The 18,437-nt window shown below is 39.5% G+C and overlaps 1 protein-coding gene across 2 annotated transcripts in view; it reads right to left on the bottom strand.

Moving 5' to 3' along the window:
- ANKH (ANKH inorganic pyrophosphate transport regulator) overlaps positions 1-18,424 on the bottom strand; it is a 98,580-nt gene extending 80,156 nt beyond the window's left edge. For both annotated transcript variants that reach the window (XM_007420369.4, XM_088130894.1), the window contains exon 1: positions 17,869-18,424. In XM_007420369.4, the coding sequence (XP_007420431.1) occupies positions 17,869-17,964 (96 nt within the window). In that variant the 5' untranslated portion in view covers positions 17,965-18,424. The remainder of the gene's footprint in view (positions 1-17,868) is intronic.
- Positions 18,425-18,437: the final 13 nt, after the last annotated feature.

Below are 18,437 nucleotides of genomic sequence, written 5' to 3'. Positions count from 1 at the left end.
AAACACTGCCACTGAACTGTACTAGGCAAATATTTATGCTTCAAAGAGGAAAATGATAAACATTCATAATTTCATCTACTAATTGATCCTAAGTCCCTGTTTTCATCCAGATTTTCCATGCAACAGGTTTTTATTAAATCTGATATTAAATCTTATAATATTAATTTAGCATTGGAAAAGGATCAAAATATGATTTCCTAGAAATAATGTACTATAATCTTCAAATCAATGTAATAGTAAGAGGAACTATTTGAAATCTATTATATTTTGATATCAAAAAGTCCAACTAAATAGAGGTCTAATATATGAATATTCCAGATGGACCCAGGATGGAAAATTTCCACTAAAGGGAATTCTTCAATATTTGGTAGTAACCTATAGATGTGCAAAATGATATAGTTCAAGAGTGGGAAAGCCAAATACCCCTTTTTCAATAGACAGCCACATCTTTTTTAAATATATCTTTGTAAATCAAAACCCCCATAGAATTTCCAAAACATTTTATTACATTTTTGAAAACGGTTTGCAGATAAATGTATGGGAATTCCATGTAAAATATAAAATATTCTAGGAAATATTTTAAGAGCATTAGCCTTCCCCAAAGGGTAAGATCTAAAGACTGACTGCCATCTATCAAGATCTAAAGAGATCTCCTTTGGTGCATGTTTAAATCCTTATCTACAAAAGACCACAAGCGATAAGAACCCCAAGATAGTATAGTTAGTAAATATGAAACTGAGTGGAAAAGAGTTAAGCAACATGGTACACTCCAGATTTGTTGGAGTTGGATTCCCCGGGAAGATAATTATTTGAGTATTGCAATCCAGTATATTTGGAAAGCACCATGTTAGAAAAAGCTGCTTTAGAAATTTTTAAAGGGGCAAACATTAACAAGGTTTAAAAATGGATTTGGTAATTCTACACTCCTGTATCCAATGCTGGAATGCAGATCTAGGAAGGCTCTGTGAAACAGAGAAGGAAGAATGCCAGAAATCATCACATCTAACAATTTCCTTTGAATAAAAGCAGGCCGGCACAACTTGTGCCCTCCAAACTTAAAATGCTATCCACCAATCTGCATTTGTCAAACCGTTCTGTTCCTGGTAATCCTTACAAAGCAGTAAAACCACAGTGCTTATCCAGTCTCTGCTGCATATCTAAGGGATGGGCTTAAGATGGGTAAGTCCCTAACTGTGCAGGACTGATATAATGGGACATTCATGAGAATTACAAATGATAAAGTTAGTTGTACAGAGAGTGTGATAATTCTACAAAGCCCCAAAGTTATATTAAAAACTTAACTTGCTCCCTGTCCTCCCACTCCCTCACTATCTTCCCCATTCAATTCTGGTATATCTACCTTTTGTCTTCTTTTCATCATAAAAGCTGCACCAATGCTATCTTTGAGGTGTTTTCTCTACCTAATTTAAGTAACTGGAAGCATTTGATCTTTCACTCTAAAATGGCACTTGCTCATATTCTACTTTTATCCCTGCTAAATGTTTTTTTTTTTCCCCAACTGGCATGCATTTGGGGAATTAGAAATAGCATACAGAGTTGGCCTCCAGGCCCTTAGTTCAGTAGCTGAAAGAAAGGCCAGAAGGTAACGGTTCCACAGCTGTAGAAAAAAACTGCTTAAGTTAGAGATGACAAGAAAAATAAAGACCACCTTGATAGGAGGCTCCACTCTTTGGGAACTTCAGATGCAGAGAAAGAGTTCAGCCAACCATAACTACAAAGGCAAAAGCTGTGCTGCCTCTCCAGTGGCTTTCCCAATCAATACAACATTGACAGCAGTTTAAATTATGGAGAATGCAATCAACAGCCAGACAGAGGAGGAAATCTACAGGTGAAACTCGAAAAATTAGAATATCGTGCAAATGTTCATTTATGTCAGTAAGGCAACTCAAAAGGTGAAACCAATATATGAGATAGACGCATTACATGCAAAACGAGATATGTCAAGCTTTACTTTGGTATAATTGTGATGATTATGGCGTACAGCTTATAAAAACCCCAAATTCACAATCTCAGAAAATTAGAATATTACATGACATCAATAACACAAGGATTGGAAATAGAACAATATCGGACCTCTGCAAAGTATAAGCATGCATATGTACTCAGTACTTGGTTTGGGCCCCTTTTGCAGCAATGACTGCCGCAATGCGGCGTGGCATGGATGCTATCAGCCTGTGGCACTGCTGAGGTGTTATGGAAGACCAGGATGCTTCAATAGCGGCCTTCAGCTCCGCTGCATTGTTCGGTCTCATGTCCCTCATCTTTCTCTTGGCAATGCCCCTTAGATTCTCTATGGGGTTCAGGTCAGGCGAGTTTGCTGGCCAATCAAGCACAGTAATCCCATGGTCATTGAACCAGGTTTTGGTACTTTTGGCAGTGTGGGCAGATGCCAGGTCCTGCTGGAAAATGAAGTCAGCATCCCCATAAAGCTCGTCTGCGGAAGGAAGCATGAAGTGCTCCAAAATCTCCTGGTAGACGGCTGCGTTGACCCTGGACTTAATGAAGCACAGTGGACCAACATCAGCAGATGACATGGCTCCCCAAATCAACACAGACTGGAAACTTCACACTGGACTTCAAGCATCATGCATTGTGTGCCTCTCCATTCTTCCTCCAGACTCTGGGTCCCTGGTTCCCAAATGAGATGCAAAAGTTGCTCTCATCAGAAAAGAGGACTTTGGACCACTGGGCAACAGACCAGTTCTTTTTTTCTGTAGCCCAGGTAAGACGCTTCTGACGTTGTTTGTTGTTCAGGAGTGGCTTGACAAGAGGAATACGACATTTGAAGCCCATGTCCAGGATCCGTCTGTGTGAGGTGGCTCTTGATGCACTAATTCCAGCCTCAGTCCACTCCTTGTGAAAGTCCCCAACACTTTTGAATGGCCTTTTCCTGACAATCCTCTCCAGGCTGCAGTCATCCCTGCTGCTTGTGCACCTTTTTCTACCACACTTTTCCCTTCCACATAACCTTCTATTGATATGCTTTGATACAGCACTTTGGGAACATCCAACTTCTTTTGCAATTACCTTTTGGGGCTTTCCCTCCTTATGGAGGGTGTCAATGATGGTTTTCTGCACAACTGTCAGGTCAGCAGTGTTTCCCATGCTTGTGATTCCTACTGAACCAGCCTGAGAGACCATTTAAAGGCTCAGGAACCCTTTGCAGGTGTTATGGATTCATTAGCTGATTAGAGTGGGACACTTTGAGCCTAGAATATTGAACCTTTTCACACTATTCTAATTTTCTGAGATTGTGAATTTGGGGTTTTCATAAGCTGTACGCCATAATCATCACAATTATACCAAAGTAAAGCTTGACATATCTCGCTTTGCATGTAATGCGTCTATCTCATATATTGGTTTCACCTTTTGAGTTGCCATACTGACATAAATGAACATTTGCACGATATTCTAATTTTTTGAGTTTCACCTGTAGATATCAGAAAGAGGCACATTAATATGCTCTTTAGGGCTGGCCAAGATTTTGTAATGATGGAGGCAAAGCAGCAGCATCAACCCTTCCCCCAGTCAAGGGAGATAATGCCCCCAAAGCCAAGACATCAATCTCAAAAGAATCTCTCCCCAGCCCTGGTAATAAAAATCCAATAAGAACAAATTAAATAACTAATGATTTGCTGCTTTTCCATGCTGCTTAGAATCTGCTGCCTAAGGCAGCCTGTTTGGTTTTGTGTCACTTAGACCCTCATGCTTGAAACAACATGCTTTTGATTTATTTCAAAACCTTTTCACCTGCAAACTAGCAAAGGATGATTGGCTGTAAAGAAATGATGTGCAAGACGATCCCGACTCCCAGCTACTTTTCATTTAGGAGAGGGTATAGAAAGCATTGTTCTAGATTACATACTAGTGGAAAAAGAGCTGTGGGGAGCAGCAGCAGCAGCAAAGTGATGGGTGGATGAACATTAAGCATGTCTAATCCAGTGTCTTTCTCTGCAAAGCAACAACAGGAAGGGCCAAGATAGTGGCTTAAAAAGAATTATGTATAACAAACATTTGGAATATGTAAGCTTAGATATCTAAAAAGATGCTCCATGATCTTAGCTAAAACAGAGCCAATGCATTTGTTTGCAGAGTGCTACACTGTTGGCAGTTTTCATTGTAACAGACTAAAGTAGCGATCCCCTCTGGAAATAATGCTGACAAGTGAAAACCATGAGGGAGAAATAAAAAGTTCTAACCTATGACACAAGCCTTTTAAAAATCAGACAGTAAAAAACAAATGAAACACAGGTAAGACAAAAAGAGATCATTATTTATAAAGTACATTATTTTATGCAACTGCCATGAGCCATATACAGTGGGGCAAAAAAGTATTTAGTCAGCCACCAATTGTGCAAGTTCTCCCACTTAAAAAGATGAGAGAGGCCTGTAATTTTCATCATAGGTATACCTCAACTATGAGAGACAAAATGGGGGAAAAAATCCAGAAAATCACATTGTCTGATTTTTAAAGAATTTATTTGCAAATCATGGTGGAAAATAAGTATTTGGTCACTTACAAACAAGCAAGATGTCTGGCTCTCACAGACCTGTAACTACTTCTTTAAGAGGCTCCTCTGTCCTCCACTCGTTACCTGTAGTAATGGCACCTGTTTGACCTTGTTATCAGTATAAAAGACACCTGTCCACAACCTCAAACAGTCACACTCCAAACTTCACTATGGCCAAGACCAAAGAGCTGTTGAAGGATACCAGAATGAAAATTGTAGACCTGCACCAGGCTGGGAAGACTGAATCTGCAATAGGCAAGCAGCTTGGTGTGAAGAAATCAACTGTGGGAGCAATAATTAGAAAATGGAAGACATACAAGACCACTGATAATCTCCCTTGATCTGGGGCTCCATGCAAGATTTCACCCTGTGGGGTCAAAATGATCACAAGAATGGTGAGCAAAAATCCCAGAACCACATGGGGGGACCTAGTGAATGACCTGCAGAGAGCTGGGACCAAAGTAAGAAAGGCTACCATCAGGAACACACTATGCTGCCAGGGACTCATATCCTGCAGTGCCAGACGTGTCCCCCTGCTTAAGCCAGTACATGTCCGGGCCCGTCTGAAGTTTGCTAGAGAGCATTTGGATGATCCAGAAGAGGATTGGGAGAATGTCATATGGTCAGATGAAACCAAAGTAGAACGTTTTGGTCTAAACTCAACTCGTTGTGTTTGGAGGAGAGAGAATGCTGAGTTGCATCCAAAGAACACCATACCTACTGTGAAGCATGGGGGTGGAAACATCATGCTTTGGGGCTGTTTTTCTGCAAAGGGACCAGGATGACTGATCCATGTAAAGGAAAGAATGAATGGGGCCATGTATCGTGAGATTTTGAGTGCACACCTCCTTCCATCAGCAAGGGCACTGAAGATGAAACGTGGCTGGGTCTTTCAGCATGACAATGATCCCAAACACACCACCCGGGCAACGAAGGAGTGGCTTTGTAAGAAGCATTTCAAGGTCCTGGAGTGGCCTAGCCAGTCTCCAGATCTCAACCCCATGGAAAACCTTTGGAGGGAGTTGAAAGTCCGTGTTGCCCAGCGACAGCCCCAAAACATCACTGCTCTAGAGGAGATCTGCATGGAGGAATGGGCCAAAATACCAGCAACAGTGTGTGAAAACCTTGTGAAGACTTACAGAAAACGTTTGACCTCTGTCATTGCCAACAAAGGATATATAACAAACTATTGAGATGAACTTTTGATATTGACCAAATACTTATTTTCCACCATGATTTGCAAATAAATTCTTTAAAAATCAGACAATGTGATTTTCTGGATTTCCCCCCCCATTTTGTCTCTCATAGTTGAGGTATACCTATGATGAAAATTACAGGCCTCTCTCATCTTTTTAAGTGGGAGAACTTGCACAATTGGTGGCTGACTAAATACTTTTTTGCCCCACTGTACTTGGCCACTAATTTAGATGACATTCAAGAGAGATTTCAGACATTGGTTTAGAAGAGGTCTATTGATGGTTAATGATCACCACACTGGAATTCACCTCTTGCCATCCACGTTTTTCAATTGAGGGGGCCTTTAACAGTTGTGGAAAACCTGCAGATTCTGAACAGGTAAACGTGCTGTGTAGGGAGACCAATAGGGTTGAGACAAAGATGTCTTTGTGGGTCAGACCAAAGTCAGCAGTAACAGATACAGAGGCATGGCACATTATCATCTTGCAGGCTGCAGCCCCTATTTAACAGAAGTTGCTTTTCTCCAGTAGCAGGAGAAGGAAGAGAAGGCAGCAAAGGAACTAGGAGAGAGGCCAATTTGCCCCTATCAGCTGTACCCTAGCATGGTAACAACCTCTAACACTGAGTATGCCCAAGGAGGTGACAAGGGGATTGGTATGGACCACGCTCACTAGAGAAGGACTCATGAGAAGACACTTCCTTTCCCTTGCAATTGCCTGGAGTCCCGACTACATCAGCAAAAATCATCAGTATTATGGTACAATTTCTGATGCAGTTCAATTGCAAAATAATTACTAGTATTGTAAGATACTCTGTGAACCTACACGGCTATTCAAAGATCAAGGTGTTAATATCCTGCTGAAATATTCTGCTAGAATCTAATTATTTCATTAAAAAAGTAAACCATTAAATAGTATAATTCAGCAAAGCGCTGTTAACAACCAAAATTAACAGTGTTTTCTTGTATCTATGGTAGGATAATGTATAAGCAACTGTTGGCAAAACACTTGTTTTATTTATAGTATATTCAGAGTATGTCTCATGTAGACATCTTAAGGGCATAACAGGGTATCTTTTAAAAAAAATCCCAAATGAATATGCTAAAAAGATTATGGCACCTGCCAAGAGGAAATAATGGGAAAATGTGCTAACATCCCACTAATTCTCTACTATAAGCGTTCTCAACTTTAACCAAGCTCCAAAATAACAGATGAGCCCCTCTGGGGGGAAAAAGATTTGCAAAAAAATGTGCAGTTACTACTTAATCTTCCCCTGCAAGTCTTTCTCTCTGTTCTCATTATCTGAACAAATATGGTGCTGAATTCAAGTATAATGAAATATGGGACTCATTTATACAAAATACAATAGGTTAAAAAACACATGATAGTCATATAAATGTATTAGAAATATATACATACTTGAGTAATATTTGTTAGATAAATATACATAGAATTGTTATTGTTATGACATATTAACATGTTTTTTCCTTTGTTGTATTTCTTTCACTTTTTTATTAAAGCACTTTCTATGTGCAAACCTCATTTTATTCCACTCATCTCTTAGCATCTGCATATCAAGTTGATTTATTGATAGCAAATCTCTACAAAAAGTAATAGTATTTTTTTGTTCAGTTTTAAAGGATTTAACAAGTTGTTCTAGTATTTCAGGTGTCTCAGAAGCTGAAAATGCTGCTGGTCCAAACAATGTTGTTAATAAATATTGTAGCTCTAAATATTGCCATTGGGTTACATCCAATTGATGATATTTATCTCTTAGCACAGGATATGTTAAAAATTCATCTTCATCATCTATCAACTGGTCCAAAGTCAATATCCCCACTTCCACCCAATTTTTCCATATCACCATTTTTTCCCAATTTTTAATGTTGGGTTTCCCCATAAAGTCAGTTTAGCATGGGAAAAAGGATCAAAGCCTTTTTTTTTAGACATTACATTCCATAGCTTTCTAATTGACATAATTGTTTCCAGAGATACTAGAGTCCTATTGTATTTAGATCCTAATACTGTCCATCCAACCAAAAGTGTTGTAAATGTATATTCCAAAGTTGCCCAAACTGGAAAATTAACACTAATTTTTGGCTTCCAGTATTTAATACTTGACAATAGGTAAGCTTGATGATATAGGTCCAGATTCAGAAAACTGAATCCTCCTTCATTAATTGGTAATTTCATTTTCTGTAAAGATATTCTTGGAATCGAAGAACTCCATAAAAATTTTCTAAACATTTTCTGAAAATATTTTCCAGATATTTGAACAGGAATTCCTCTCAGAATATAAATTAATCTGGGAATAATAGTCATTTTGAGAGCATTCACCTTTCCCCAAAAGGTAAGGTTTAATGACTCCCATCTATCCTCTTTATATATTCTATTTATGTTACATGTAACTAACTGAGTTATATCTTTAGGTATGCACATATCTAAATATTTAATAGATTTGGTACAAATCTGGAATTGATATTCCTTAAATGGATGGGTAGCCAAATCGTGCATCTCATTCTTGAGATCCTTCGGAAACCTTCTGGCCTTCCCCGGGTCTCGCGAAAACAAGTAGGCACACTACTTGGAGAACAGCAGGAGCCTGTTCTCATGGTGATTCAGAAGACATCATTCTCCAAATTGCACACCCCATTCCTTCTACAAATGGCACATCCCATTCTCATGATCCTTTGGAAAGCTTCTGGTCTTCTATTTGGAGAAGGAACAGTGCGAGCGGCCTCAGGAAGAAGGCCTGGCATGGCCAGCAGCTGCCTCGCATACAGTAGGGTCAGGCCAGGTATGCCTTATCAACAGTGGGAGGAAAATGGCAAAGGTCAACTGGATGTGGCAGACCCTGCAGAATGCAAGTTGGTGGGGTCAACTGGGGCTTTGCACAATGGTGCTGAGGTGGCTAGCCATGGTGTGGGGTTTGAGGTGGCATTTCTCAGTGGCAGCAGTGGCGCTGGGGCTGAAGTAGAGGCCTGGGAAGCGGTGGCAGCTGGCTGAGACTGCTGAAGGCCCCAGGCCTCTACTTCAGCCCCAGCCCTGGTGCTGCCGCCACCAAGTGTCGCTGTGTAGGGTGGCCAAAAGGGCACAGATGGGGGGAGAGGCAGGTGGGGGAGTTTAACCCCCCCTGCAGTCCTAAGTGCAGGCAAGTTTCCAAGTGCCTGAATTTTGATCATGTGACTGTGGGGGCGCTGCAACAGCTGTAACTTTGAACACGGGTTGTAAATCCATTATTTCAGCACCATTGTAATTTTGAACAGTTGCTGAATGAATGGTCATTAAGCAAGGACTACCTGTACAACAAAATGTAGCATTATTATTCAGCAAGTACATGCATGGCAAATTAAATGTAATCTAGCAACCTAGTTGCACATTAACAAAGGAAGGTTCCATTTCTCTATTTTAAGGAAGACAAAAATCTTGGAACTCCTGAGAAGATTGCAAAGAGAATCTACCAAAGTTCATTACTGTATTATTCCAAATAACAAAAAAAAGTATTTTCTGATTTCTAAGGAAACAATAAATCCTTAAAATAACAACTAATAATCTAATTTCTCCTGTTGTTATGAGTGTCCCAAATAGCTGAGGCACACAGAATTAAAATATATATTTCCAATATCAAAGGGTACCCCTTGAAAATATAAAATAATCCATTCCCTAAGAACTCTATCCCATATACCTAAAATGAGTAACTCAGCTGGGCATACCTCTTGATGAAAAAAGCCCATATTTGAACTACTATTGCTAATCACTGGGCCTGAAAAGGCTACTGTGGAGCTGAAGGAAGTACCAAAAAACCCAATAAACTATACAAGTGAATATAACAGTACTTCTAGAAGGGAAGCTTGTATCTAAGGATCTCTAGCTTTGAAAAAAAGGGAAATAACTAAGGAGATATCAAATTGTAGATGGTGTGGCTAAATTTGATATTTTTTCCCCTCTTTCAACATTCCAGAATTCAAAGTCATTCAACCAAGTTAAACAAAGGAAGATTCAGGACAACTAAAGTACTTATTCATACAGTGTGTATTTAAACTGTAGAATTCAGTAACAGAAAATATAGTGATAACATTAAGCCAGGCTGTTCTGAAGAGGAACTAGATAATTTCAGAGAGAAGAAAATTATCTGTAACTAGCTACTACAATACAATGAGGCAATTATGCTCTTGTCTCAGCCACTATGGCAAACACAATTCTGTGCAGGTAATTCTGTCTCATCTAGCACAGGTATTCTGATGGACTGATGTCAACAATATATCCTGCAGACATAGACAGTTACCACTGTTTCTCTAGGCTGGAAGTAACTGATTGAACTAATTGTACCTAATGCAAATATAAAATAGAATAACAAGGCTTCATGCAAGAAGACAGATATCTTCATGAAAGGGTGGCAAATATTTCTATAAAAGTAATTTCAGTTAACTTTACCTCTATTTTTCACAACAGATCAGAATTTGAGAATTACTGGATTAAGAGAATTTAAAAGATATAGCACAAAACTCAGGATTTTTTGAGGGAATATTTAATTATGATTTGGCCAAGTCTCTCCTAATGCCATGATGTAAAATTCAAGCATACATTCTGCCATCATTGTAATGCATTAAGATTCTTGCTATGATCTCATATTTGGCCGAATGAGATAGACATGCTGAAGTTTTTCTGCATATATGGGCACTAAAATGTGGGAGAAGAATGAGGAAAAGGCAGCAGTGAAAGACTTTTAGAACTGGTCAATGTACAAATCTTTGTAATAAATAAATCAATTAAAATTATTGGTGAAACTTGTGTATTAAAATTGTAAAAATAGCAACATTTCTTCTTATAGCAAGAATTAGAAAGAAGGCACAACAGGTTTTGCCCAGTTTTTTGCAAGTAAGCTTCTTCTACAAGAACATCTTTCAAACCTGACACCATGGAGCTTACCTAGGTTTATTCTCAGCCTTGACTTGAGGTTGACCCTCCCATCATGTTTGTTAAAACCAGGAGCTTATTTTTTTTCTCACAATTTTAGATGGAAACAACAGAAAAGAATTAAGTCTTAGAACAGGCTTAAGTATTTTTAGAACATACACAAACCCCTAAAAACCTGGGTCCAACCACTTATGTGATGTTAACCCATCCCTTGCAGCCCCTAGAACAACAACAAAGCATGACTTGGTCTTGGCTTAAAGGCCACATTTGCTAGTAAACCTCACCAAATAGAAAGCGTTCCATCTCATCAATTACATTCTACATCAACAATTTCTCCTAGGTGCAGGATGTAATTCCATGCATGTATTTTCTTGACAGTACGCTCTCATTGCACTCAGCAGGCCTTACTTCTGAATAAACATAAGTACAATTGCTCTGTTGCAGTGGCACTCATTACACACTATACCACCATATAAGTGCATACATAGTTGAAGACTCCAGTGGAACACGCTTGTTTGAAAATAAGCTCTATTAAACTAAGTGGAATTTCCTTCTAAAATAATACTCTAAAAACTGTACCACATTTCTTACCTGAGATAAACACTTATTTTTATGAAGGACTGCAAAGGAATAGAATGAGAAATTACATAGTACATAAGTATTACTTTTTAAAAACTTACATATACATTGACACAGCCCATACAGAGCTACAAGAAGAGCTGTCTCTGACTGATTGGGCATGCTTCAGATGTGTGAACTAACTCCCAAATTTCTTTAGCCACCATGACTATTGTTGACAATTTTTGGAGTTGAAGACTACCCATTTGGAGAGTGCATAGACAGAAGAAGTCTTTGTGAAATCCTTGAAAAACTTGCTAAAAGTCAAAAAATTGACAATAACAAATGATAACCATTAAGACAGCACTGCCTCATCCATTTAGCTGTTTCAATTGCACAGGAACTTGCCTTTCCATTTGAAATAGAACAATAAACACTTTTGCTATTATAATTATAAGCAACAAGGTAGTACAAAAGAGACCAGCTGATATATTATCAGTCAGTGACTGGATTCCCACTTTGTGCTAAGCCATGGCTTACTGAATAAATCACACTTCTCTGAATTTACAATGTCATGGTTCATTGAATAACTGGATTCACATATTGCCATTATAAAATTATTCTAATTTTACAAACTATTTAAATGACATAACATATAGTTTACAAACTATAATGGCTAAGTTTACACAATACACTAAGTAAAAACCTCTGGGAGTTGCATGTGAATGTTCATATAATTTAATATGCTCAGCACTATGTGTGACTATATCTAGCTTGTTCTGGCAGCTAATTGAGTCTATTGTGAATATCTCATCCTATTCATAGTAGCACCCACATGGATGTCCAGAGGCAGGGGAGAGACAAGTGATGAAATATGTGTTGTGATGCAAACCCTGTCCTACTTGCATCACAATGTGTACACAAGTATGAAAGGGTTGGAGTTTACATTGTGACATAGCAAACCACATTTCATCATTTTGATGACTTATGGTGGATGCCTCTGGATTCCCACTATCATAGCCTCTTCCAAATGTCCTCTTGTTCTGTCTGCTTTTCACCAACCCAGATCATCTCTTTCCCACTATAGTCTCTGCAACAAACCCTGCTAAAACCCAAAAACTCATTCGAGAAGTAATAAGTAACTAGTTCAGATACTTTCATCTGGAATTGTCTGATTGCTGCCTTTCCTGTTCCTCCCCTATTTCAACTTATGCCAATGAAATTATTTTTATATTTAAGAGATTACATTTTATTGATGTAATAAATGAATTTGTCATCAAAACTTTCCCCACATATAAGACTGCATGGTTGCACAGCTTTAGAATTGGCACAAAGTTTGCTAACTTCTATTTTTCTAGACTGTGGGCACTAAAATCCAAAGTGCATTGCTTTCTGTTTTTTTCCCTCCCAAGAGCTGGATAGCAGGCAGAGGTCTTTGATAACAAGGTTAAGAAGTCATCATCTGAACAAAGTACAGCATGTCAGCGAGTTCAATTGCTTGGTAGCAGCCTATTGTGAGAATCCTTTACAGTAACAGGAACCTGGCAGACTATGTACCTAGCTGGGTTGTGTCTAAGGGCTCCAGACTCTGAAATTTTTACTCAGGACTTTGCTTATTGGTGGAAGACTCAAGACATGACTCAGCAAGATTAGTTACTTTATTGCAGTCTTGGGGGAAAAAAACCATATACAACAGAATATGTCTATTGCAGTGTCCAGCAATCAAAGCTTATATACAGGTCTACATTCCAGGATTTCAGTTCTAGGCTTCTTCTTCCCACCTTTCCAAGTCAACAGATACTTTGCTGCTCTCTTCAAGGCCTTGGAAGGCAACTGAAATATACTGACATAACAGTTCTCTTGAGCCTAGAAACTGTCTCACGAAATTCTTCCCCATTAGGACCCATGGAAACAAAAGTCTACCAGTAAAGTTTCGATTATCCTACTTCTCGGTTGTAACCTGCCCCCTCCCCCCACCCCACTCATTATTTTCTGGTTTCTCTCCACATAAATGCTGTATATCCAAAGTTCAATAGGATTTACTCCAGGTAAATGGGTACAACTTATTCTTATTTAATTGCTACAGTGTACTTACTTACTTACTTTATTTATTTATTAAATTTGTATTAAATTTATTTATTTATTATTAAATTTGCCACCCATCTCCCCAATGGGTAACTAATGAAATTATCAACCAGAAAAGTAATAATTGTAAATATAATATACATGTTTTATGTAATGATCAAGATAAAACAAATAAGGTAGAATTTAATTAAATCAGTATCTGGTGGGAAGAAATGAAAACTTTGAGAAGGTAAGATAACTACTCCTCATTTTTGCACTTACTCCTCCTGTTAAATACAAAAATGACTTCAGTTTCATACCTTAAGATTCAATTACATGCCAAGATAAAATAATGTTATACTCCAGCCATATTTAGAGGGAGTCCTCGGTTAACAACAGTAACTGGGACTGGACCGGGAATTCCATCACTAAGCAATGCAGTTGTAAAGTGTGACATCACATAACTGCACCAACTTACAATAGCAGTTCCAGCAGCTGTCATTAGGCAAATCCTACATGCTCATTAGGCACAATGTCCCAGGAGGTTGCCATTTGCAACCTCCTGGTGGCTTCCCCATATTAACTTTGCTTGTTGGAAGCTGGCAGTGAAGGATGCAAATGGCAATCATGTGAGCACGGGCTGCTGTGACCATCATAACTGCAAGCCAGTTACCAAGCACCCAAATCACAATCACATGACCATGGGGATCCTAAAACGGCCGCAACTTTGAGGACTGGCCATAAGTCTCCTCATTCAGTACTGTCATAACTTCAAATGGCCACTGAATGAATGGTTGTTAACCAAGGACTACCTATATATTGTTTAAAATACTCAACAGCACATGATTTCACATGAGCACGCTAAGGACTGTAGCTTTAATCAGTTTAGATAGAAAAACACTGGCAGTCATTTTAAATTGACATTAAAATCTTATTCACTGGGAACTTCAAAATAGATTTGGAAATCATATTTTCCCATTCATATCAGCCAAAACTGAAGTTGCCAATGTGACCTGAATCTCTTACCTGCTTATTCCTTTGCCTTTCCACTACCTCCAAATTACCCTCTTCCCTATTTGAATAATTTACTCATAAGGTCGGATTTTCAGAAGTCGAACAATTTGGAATACCTGACCTATACCGGGGCCCCTAGGCCAAGCAGCTTTCATCTACTAATTAACATGTACAGTCAGATGGTTATTTTCTTCATTAGTCCCATATTCCAGGTCTATGACAAGAGAGATTTTAAAACTCTGGAAAAGTTAGTATACTAGATAGTGAAAAGATATGTGACAAAGAACATATACAAGTTTTTGACCTCTAAATAAAAGAATACACTTTGGGGCTGCAAAGAAATGTGTGTTTTCTTTCTGGTTCAGAAAATTGTTACAATAACTAATAGAAGCATTTAATTTGCTCCCTATTATATCATAGTACTAACTTTCCTTTATTATACATATGGGTAACACATGGACCTTATTTGGCTTGGAACCAACTGCCATGTAGTTAGGCATATACAAGGTTTATCAGTTCCAAAAATGGAAAGTTGAGAACGTCAGAATGGTCCATTTCCTTGTAGACCATGCTGAACTTGTCCCAGATCATGCTGTTACAAGGGCAGTCTAGCCATTTCTGGAAGTAAATTGTCCAATCCAGAAGTGGTTCAAAATGTTCTGGATGAGAACAAGCCTAAACTACTCCCAAAACCACTTCCTAGATCAACAACTGTATATGACCTACATGTAACCAAGGGACCCATTTCTTGGTCATGGCTGATTAGCCTTGTCTCTTCCCATGGCTCTGAAGATTTGATGTTCACTGCCTGGTTTCCTTATTTTTAATTATTAAGTTCCAGGAAAAAGGAAAGCCAGATTAAAAAAAAAAAAGAAGTTTGCCTATTTGTATTCATGTGACTGAAACTCCTAAGTAGAAGTCACATATAAAGATTATTGAGATAACATTCCAACCCCTTCCATTTCAGTTTAAAATTGTTAAGTTTCCTTATTTTGGATGTTACACAGAGTTTGCACTGCTGCTAACACTAAACCTTTTCAGCTCCTCGAAGGGTATTTACTATCAATTAATGCAAATCAGATATTGAACTCTTAAACTACTATGTCATAACCAGAACTAGACTAGCAAATGGATGGATCTTCCCCAAGGCATCCTTTCCCAGTGAACTTCTGATTCTAATCCAGTTTAATTTAATTTAATTTATTTATTTATTAAATTTTTCAACCGCCTATCTCCCCCCAATGGGGGAACTCTGGGCGATTCCAAGAAGAAAGCTATAATCCCATCCTCATTTACAGAAGTCCCACTGAACTAACAGTAAAGCTTCTGAGTAGTTATGTATAGGATCATACTGTGAATAAATAAATATAGAACTGGAGTAGCTACTACTCTGAAAGGTTTAATTAAAGATACAAGATTGTCTTCTTGTGTATATTGTAATGTATTATATTCAGTATGGGGCTGCTGATATGGGGGAAAGAATAACAGGAAGTATTAGTAGCCACTTATTTTCCAAATTAGTACTTCAGCATGATCCACTTGGGAGCTACACATAAGAAGGACTGCCGAGCAGGGCTATCTTATTTAGTGTTTGCCAGTAAACATTCAGAATTTCCTGGAGCCTCCAAAGAATTCATACTTTAGTTAGTGATGTTGCTCTTTTCAATTTAGCTATAATACGGATAGGTAAAAATAATGTAATTCTCCAGCACAATAACAAAATTTAAATATTTTTAATATCAAAGAACTTGACACTTATCTTAAACCAAGATGTACTGATATGCAGAAACAAGAGCTATTTCATGAATTAAACAGCAAGAAAACTCAGGTAATTAAAAAGTATAAACTGATAGCACTGTACCAGGGAGGAGAACATTTGGCCCTCTAAATATTGCTGAACTACAACTAACAGAACTCCAGCCAGCATAGCAAGTGATGAACAACACTAGGACCTGTTGTTGAGATCCAGGTTCTCCGTCCCTGCTGCAGGTAATCCAGCATCCTGATTAATTGAGCTGACAATGTAAAATCCATTGTTACATTTATATTTAATCAGTGGATAGGCAGTAAAGATCTACATTTAAAATCACAGATGTGCTAAGTAGAGTTCACCTTTGAAAGGAGACACCCTAGATGGATGCAAATACTGAGAGAACACAGCTTGCTCTCCTCCATTTATTACACTGACATAGTTAAAGGTTGGCACCCATTGCAGGAGTTCAGAAGCAGACAAGCATGGCCAAACTCACAAATCTTGATTGCAGCATGTCAGTACAGGCTAGTCCTCCCTCAAACAAGCTGATCAATTAAATCTACTAAGTCTTAGTTTGCCAATAAAAACTAACAGGTGTGGCCAACCTTAAAGCAACAGCACACTTCCCACAAGCCCTAGCAAGGAAGGCCTTGTTCCTAAGATCTCTATGCAGCTTTTCTCTCCATTTCCAAACACACCCCTTCCTAATGCCATTTCATGGCATCTTCAGTCACTCAAGGACAGATTAATTGAAGCAGCCGGAACTGGAGCCATTCACTTTCCTACCACCTGCTATCAGCAATGGCAGGGTTGTAGCTGTCTACTGTATGATGCAATGAGGGGGGAGGATGCAAATATGATTCGTTTGTGAACATGCAAGAAGTTCCAGAATCTTTAATGATAACTAATTGTCTCAAAGAACTGGGGAAGGGGTGTGGGTGAAGAAATCAACAAGAGAGGCTGTGAATCTGTCCATTTTTATGGGGTGGTGGTAAGCCCTCTTACAGCATAGCTTACTTTCAAGGAAACAAAAAAGGCTGAGCTGTGAATAAGTTTAAGATTTGATTTTTTTACAAAACCTTGTGCAACTGCCATAATCACCACCTCCATACTGAGGAGAGCTTGGGCCTAATATACCCTGCCCCCACCCAGACAGGTCAACCAAACTCAGGTGTTCTAATAAATGAATACACATGCAATCGTTATTTAATGGAATTGCAAGCAACTTCATTTCCCTGCATGCCGCAAGCAGCTTTTCTGGCTCATCTTGCATTACATAAGATTTCGGCTACTCTTTGCAACACACAATAGTAGGTAAGACCCAGGAGTGGGGAGCCTCCCCTAAAGATAATATAATGAACAGATGTTTGCAATCAGATTTACGTCGCCGTAATAATTCCCCCGCCGCCACCCTCCGGGAGGTCTACTGTGTCTCCGTTTATTTCTCTTCTGCAGCTTTTTACATTCCTCTCCCCAATGAATCGTCTTGCAATAATCAATCCTAGGTGACAACCCCTCTGGCTCGTCCTCCACTCCTAGGAAGGACGAGCCGGCTGGCCTCCTGACATTCAACTATCTAGCCGGCGCTTTGTTGCCATCCGGCCGCGAATCTGGTTCTCCAGGAAAAGGAGCTCGTTGTCGCGTTTTGTCATCACTCAGCATTAGGGAGCCTAAAAATAGATTGGCACGAAGCACCACTTTGGCAACCTTGCAACTATTTCCATCGCTGCGCGGTACTTTCACTATTAAAGGAGATGTTAATCACAGTATTAATAATAAAGTTCCCAATAAAAAGGAAAAGACAGAGACTGCTGGGCTGCGCATAGCTTTTTACCTGTTCCCCGAAGTCGATGGCGATATTAGTGATGCCCAAAGGGACCAAGAAGCGGATGAGGGGCCAATAGTTGGTGAGCGCCGGAAATTTCACCATAGTCCCAGCTGTGCAGCGACCCCACACACATCTGCCGGAGCGGGGAAGCTACCAGGTGGGGAGCAGGCGGCGGCGAGGGGCGGAAGAAGCGAAGTCTTCTTTAAAAACGAGGCTTCTGGCTTTCTTGAGCGAGGCGGCGAGGCATCAGGCAGCAGCAGCGACCAGCAGCGGCTCCACTTGCGTCTGCCTCCTTTCTGGTCTGGTGCGTGGAGCGGCTGTGTTGCTCCCTTTAGCAAGAAATCCCAAACACCAAGTCCATCCCTGTCGCCACCGCCGCTCCTGCCCTCCTCCCACACAATAATCTGCCGCTGGTGGAAAAAAAAGGAGGAGGGACGCCGGCGGCACCATTACCTCCGCCGCCAGAAATATCTATGGGCACTTTTTCCATTATCAGAACCCCGAGGAAAAAAACACCCCACCCCACCCACTTGATCTTCGAGCGCCCCGCCTCAGCCCGAGTTAGGCGAGCCGGC

Source organism: Python bivittatus, unplaced genomic scaffold, assembly GCF_059951505.1.
Source record: "Python bivittatus isolate LINGU-HERP-01145 unplaced genomic scaffold, Pbiv_v1 ctg000840_np1212, whole genome shotgun sequence".
Classification (NCBI taxonomy): Eukaryota; Metazoa; Chordata; class Lepidosauria; order Squamata; family Pythonidae; genus Python; species Python bivittatus.
The sequence above is the reverse complement of the archived record's forward strand: the minus strand, read 5'-3'. Positions and strand labels throughout refer to the sequence as shown.